A 6,000-nucleotide genomic window follows, 5' to 3' on the forward strand; every position below is an offset into this window, starting at 1 on the left:
AACGATATACAATCTACCTTGTTAATGGCCACACAGCTGTGAGGTATACCGATATACAATCTACCTTGTTAATGGCCACACAGCTGTGAGGTATAACGATATACAATCTACCTTGTTAATGGCCACACAGCTGTGAGGTATAATGATATACAATCTACCTTGTTAATGGCCACACAGCTGTGAGGTATAACGATATACAATCTACCTTGTTAATGGCCACACGGCTGTGAGGTATAACGATATACAATCTACCTTGTTAATGGCCACACGGCTGTGAGGTATAACGATATACAATCTACCTTGTTAATGGCCACACGGCTGTGAGGTATAACGATATACAATCTACCTTGTTAATGGCCACACGGCTGTGAAGTATAACGATATACAATCTACTTTGTTAATGGCCACACAGCTGTGAGGTATAACGATATACAATCTACCTTGTTAATGGCCACACAGCTGCAGCTGAGAGTGAGACAGCCCAATCTGGAGCCAACAACACTTCCACTGGACCTGACCCAGACTGGGAGTCGCCGTATTTTGGGGAGGAAGAAACCAGTTCTGTTGGATTCAAGAAGAGAGGGAGAGGCAGAGGAAGGGGAGGCTTCAAGAAGGTTTGTCGTCTGTTGCACCTCCCCATCCAGATTTTAATATATCTTTCAACCTAGTTAGAAATACCTCAGTTAACTTCTAGGTATCAACACGTAAGGCCCTTAGCATTACTGACATGTCCTAGAAGGACAAAAGAGCTATATAATAACAGTTTAATTATTTTTTGGCACTGTATCTAAAATTCAATTTGTATTAAAATATACTAATGTCTTGTGTGCCTTTTGTACAATCTTAAATTTTATGCAACAATTTTATATCACCTACTTCAAAAAGGTAACAACACCTTTGTAAACAGTGGCAGAGATATTGAGGCAGTTACAAATGTTTTTAGCCCAACATCATAAAAAATGGTTTGCTGTTCTAATCTGCCTCTATTCGTTGTCTGTCTGTATACAATCCTCGTTATCCCTATTTCTTGAATAGTGCAAAAGATACATGTACGATCCCCTCTATCACAAGTTGTGTATGTTTAATTTTGAGACTAATCTAAGTAAACAAGTTGGCTGAATGACTGACTTCTTTGATTTGACAGCTGAAAGTGTATTGCTATTTCTCATCAAGTTTTATATTGATATTTCTCAGATGTCAAATGTAGGTCCCCTCTGTACCTAGTTTTGCAATGTAGGGACCTCTGAGAAAGTACTCTGGATCTTTCCCAAATTTCTTGCGTTCGTTGGTATTTGGTTCATTCCTAATTCATGTTCAGTTTTGGTTGACATGTGATCGAAGGAACAAAAGTCAACTCATATTTTGTCCAAAGAACAGGAAAGACAAGAATAGTGGAGAAAAAGACCAAAGCTTACGTGGAACCAATAAAGATGGTGACATCATTAAACTATTCATTTAAAAGTTCTTAGCAGTATCAACAAGATTGTGTTTATCTTTAATAGGCAAAACCAGTCCTGTGTAATAGTTATTACTTCTCGATTAACCCTACTGAGAAAATTATTGGAAAATTTATATCTTACAAAACACAATTGATAAACCATAAGTATCTGATTTATGTTGCTTTTGAGGATTATAACTTCATACTTTACTTTACCAACAGAAATTTGGAGGCAAAAAGAAAAGAGGATCAGGAAAGGCAACTGGGAACAAGAGTTACGGGTAAGCTTTGATCATTTCATCCTAGTCATGTTTCTTTAATGGAATCAGAACAGTTTGTAAGCGTTATTCCCCCCTGTGCATGCTCAATAACTCCTCAGAGAAGAATAATTTCATATTTCTGATCCTGGGTGGTCCTTCTCTCATATGAAGTGACCCTTTACCCCTTTCTGCTAACCCTAGACTCCTATAAGATTCGCTCTGGTGACCCTTAATTTGGTACCCTTACCTCTTTCTGTAGTTGTGGGCTCCTCTACATGTATAATTGATATTCCTGAACTGTTCTAAGCTTGGAGTGCTATGATGATGACCTTTCTATAAATCTCTGAACCCTTTTTAGGGACCTAACGCTCTCGGCTTATTTTTGGGGATCATATTCTGATAATCATTCTATAAGGTCCCCTGAACCTATCAAGGGACCGTGAACTTATGGTATCTGACCCCTTTCTAGGAACCTTACACTGGTGGTTTTTCTAGCCAACCCTTTCTAAGGATCACCTTTCTACACATGTCATACACTGGTGCCCGTTGAACCCGCGACCATACACACCTGCTGACCGTTCCATGGTTACTCCAAATCTCTTTAGAAAACCCTACACTGGTATCCGTCCTGTTACTTACTCTAATACACTTAGGGACTCAACACAGCTGGTGAGCCATCCAGTGACCCACACATCAGTACGGCTATCAGAATATGATGGTTTAACTATAGTGCCCTCACCTTGCGAGTTTTATGCTGTAGGTTGTATTAGTTTAGTACCTACATTGTTGCCTTGGATTTCTGTAGACTTTTCTCTGTGATTCTTCTATGTTTTATAAACAGGAATTCTGAGAACAGAGGAGGATTCAGTCAGTACAGCTATCCGAATACATCAGGATCATCCAAGCTTGCAAGGGGAGGTAAATCTGGTGGACAGGGTTCCCGCGGGAGAGGAAACACACTGGGCTTTCTGCCTGTACCCACACCCAAGCAGCGCTCCTTCCTTGGTGGATCTGGAGGGATCCTACTTTGGATGACACTTGTGTACCTCCAAAGGAAAGCATTATTAGAGTTATGATATCCTTAAAGGACCTCTTCGCTTGTTTCTACAATACTTTTTATGAAAGAAATATCCAACATTGAAAGGATTTCCTTGAATTATGGAACATTGTGAACTGAGGCCTGCATTCATATTGAAGAAACATTCTGTAGCTGCGGTTCTTATTTTAAAGTCAAGAATTGTTCCTGTCAAAGCCACTGTGTTTAGGAAAATATGTTCGTTGTTGTGTAGTTGTGTAAGTTATTATAAATAGGTCGGAATGTGAGTGCATATATGTATGTTTCAATGGTTTTATTTAGATAATTGGCTTGGAGAACCAAGTTTTTTGGTGTTAATTTAGAATTTTGAGTTGAATTAACCACTGTATCCTTTTCTTAATAGACATTTGTAGCGTTGAAAAGTTCTGGTAAACTTAACTCCTAATGAAATGTGAAGAATAGATAGTACATGGGCAATGTGATATATGCTTGTGTGTTTAGAAGTAGATATCAATTATACTACCTCAGTTTCACAACTAGGTTACTTCTATGATTCACATTTTTCACGTTATGTGCTACTGAATTAAATGTTATAAATTGATTAAATACATATACATAATTCAATTTGTCAGTTATTATCCATTTATTATTGCATTACATTATAGCTATCTGGGGCTTTTTATACAGACCACTCGGTGTGTGACTGGCAAGTGAGCTTATCCCATGGTGCGACGTCAACTTCTTCATTTAAACAACTTCTCAAGGAACTTAGAATTATGACATTTGCTTGAAAAGTTCTTGGGATAAAAGAATTATGACATTTGCTTGAAAAGTTCTTGGGATAAAAGAAAAGTAAAGTGTGTGAATAGAAATGACTTTGAGACATGTTCAAGATCACAGGTCAAATATGTTAAAACATTCTACAACTTCTTCAGATTAAAGCAAACGAAAATGCCTAGAATCTTAACTGGCTGATACGGTAGATTCATTGGATAAAGCCCAACAAAAGTTTGCATAAAAATGACATTGACCCATATTCATTTTAAAACATTCAATGACTTCAAAGTTTAACTGCATTTAGGGGAAATGATCACCAATTAAACACAATATTGATAGCTACCTAACATCCTCTATAAATCTTATACATTTTTATACACTGGTATTTCTGTCTTGTCTGTCTATATTTTCATCCATCATTTCCCAATTACAAAATTACATTTAGCAATGAATAAATCGATTAACATCTTACATATCTACATATTGTAGTTGTCACATAATACTGACCTGTCTAGCTGCTGGGAGACTGGCATCTTCAGCTGTCGCAACCTTTTTTGCCTCCACATTTTTCTCTCGCTTTTCTGCATCCTTTGACTATGGGGCAAATACTGAATTAATCTATTTGAATTGGGAAAGATTTGACCTATCATAGAATTGCTTTTTTCTTTGTTTTTAATTCCTTGAATTATAGCCTTTTCACAATAAAATATCTTTCATTGTTGGGTCTCTAATGAAGGAAGGAATTACCTGTTACACTCAATAAAATGAGAAGAAGAAAAAACCGGGATCATGCTATCAGTTTGTGATAAATATTTCAAAATAGAGAAAGTTTAATTATCATTAATATTGAATTCAAAAACATGCTATCATTTTACTCCTTTATAAATGTGTCATTGTTCTATGGATTGGATATTCCAGTTCGTGCCTTGATATACACTGTGCCGTGTTCTTTTGATTGTTTGTTTTTTGGGTTTTTTTTATCAACTTGGATAGCTTTAACTCGTACAGGTTCATCTTCATTTCCCAAATAAATTAGTACAGTGTAATAGCTAGCGGGGGCTGTAATGGACATGTATTCCATGTGTTTGTGTATTGTGTTTCTTGCTGTAAATTTTATGTTTGTGTATGTCCTCATAATTTAATTGAATCAAAATTTGTAGTTTAGCTATAACATGGGTTGCTTCTTTTGATTCAGGACAGAGTATTGGATCCTTTTCTTCATTTGCCATGTTTAACATCAGGTATGGTTTGAATTATTTTGATAACTAAGGAAAGTATTTGTCAGGATTTTGGTGTGTACCATAGTACATTGTACATATGTATATTCTTTTGTCTTGGTAATGAATGAGTGTCGTGTTGGATGAAAACTTGCTGGCCTATTGTACTGTGTGTGTAATACTTGTATTTACCTGTCCTAAAGTTATATGTGATAACCTGTCTAATTGTCAATAGAATCTACTTTATTATACCTCCACTATAAATCTACGTTTGTGTGTAAATATAGCCGAGTGTATTTCGGCGTGTGAGAACTGGATGTGTCAATATGCTTCCTATCCACTTAGCTAGGTAGCCCGAGTTATTAGCTAGGGAGAATTTCTCTTCAGTGTAACTGATAAATCATCAGACTTGTAAGCCATGGGTCTCAGGCGGAGGCACATTACTATCGGTCTGTGGGTATTTTCCTGGTCGTCTAGACATCTTATGATCTAATGTTACCTGTATGGCAGCCTTGGAAGTATTTTGTTTCTTGATATCTCTAGTCTCTTCTGATCCTTCCTTTATAGACGTGCATGACTCACCTGAAAAGGTAAAGGTTCATGTGTACTAGCCTCGTGTGTCAGCACACCCAAGATTACCAAGGTAATATATCGGGTGTATTGACAGATAAGCCTAATACTTGTGAATACATTCTGGTGATAGCATAGTCCAAGATCCTACCATGCAAAAATAAAAATGTGGGTCCTAAAATGTTACAGAAGTGGCACTTTTAGGATCGTTGCACGTGGAGTTGGTATACAGTTTAACATGATAACACAAGCCTGAAAAACACGAAACATAAAATAATAAGCATGGTTTTAGATAAAACAGGTCTGTTAGAACTAATTCATGTATCAAATAGAAAACTGTTACAAGTTAGGAATTATACAAATATGTGTGTTTCTGATAATATAATTTTAAAGGTTTAATCAGTTTATGACAGCAAGTCTTTATGGAAATTTCCAACATCGTCACAATATCTATTTGTATATATGAACTAATATAAATTAAAGAGTACACACTTGTCACAATAAGAAACAAGTGAGTCACATATTTGACAATTTGTGACATTAAGCACAGGGAGCAAGCTTATAGGACATATAGACATGTATACCTGGTAGCGGGAGTCGGCCAATCCCTACCAGCAAGTCGCGTAATCAATACATTACACATAATATATAACACTACGTTATTGTATCTTAGCTGAAGCACTAGCATTGGTTTGGTTTGTT

At 36.5% G+C, this 6,000-nt stretch overlaps 1 protein-coding gene across 2 annotated transcripts in view; it reads left to right on the forward strand.

Moving 5' to 3' along the window:
* LOC117334362 (Bloom syndrome protein homolog) overlaps positions 1-3,358 on the forward strand; it is a 31,260-nt gene extending 27,902 nt beyond the window's left edge. For both annotated transcript variants that reach the window (XM_033893940.1, XM_033893941.1), the window contains exons 26-28: positions 460-614; positions 1,661-1,719; positions 2,540-3,358. In XM_033893940.1, the coding sequence (XP_033749831.1) occupies positions 460-614; positions 1,661-1,719; positions 2,540-2,774 (449 nt within the window). In that variant the 3' untranslated portion in view covers positions 2,775-3,358. The remainder of the gene's footprint in view (positions 1-459; positions 615-1,660; positions 1,720-2,539) is intronic.
* Positions 3,359-6,000: the final 2,642 nt, after the last annotated feature.

This window comes from Pecten maximus, chromosome 9 (genome assembly GCF_902652985.1).
Source record: "Pecten maximus chromosome 9, xPecMax1.1, whole genome shotgun sequence".
NCBI classification, from domain to species: Eukaryota; Metazoa; Mollusca; class Bivalvia; order Pectinida; family Pectinidae; genus Pecten; species Pecten maximus.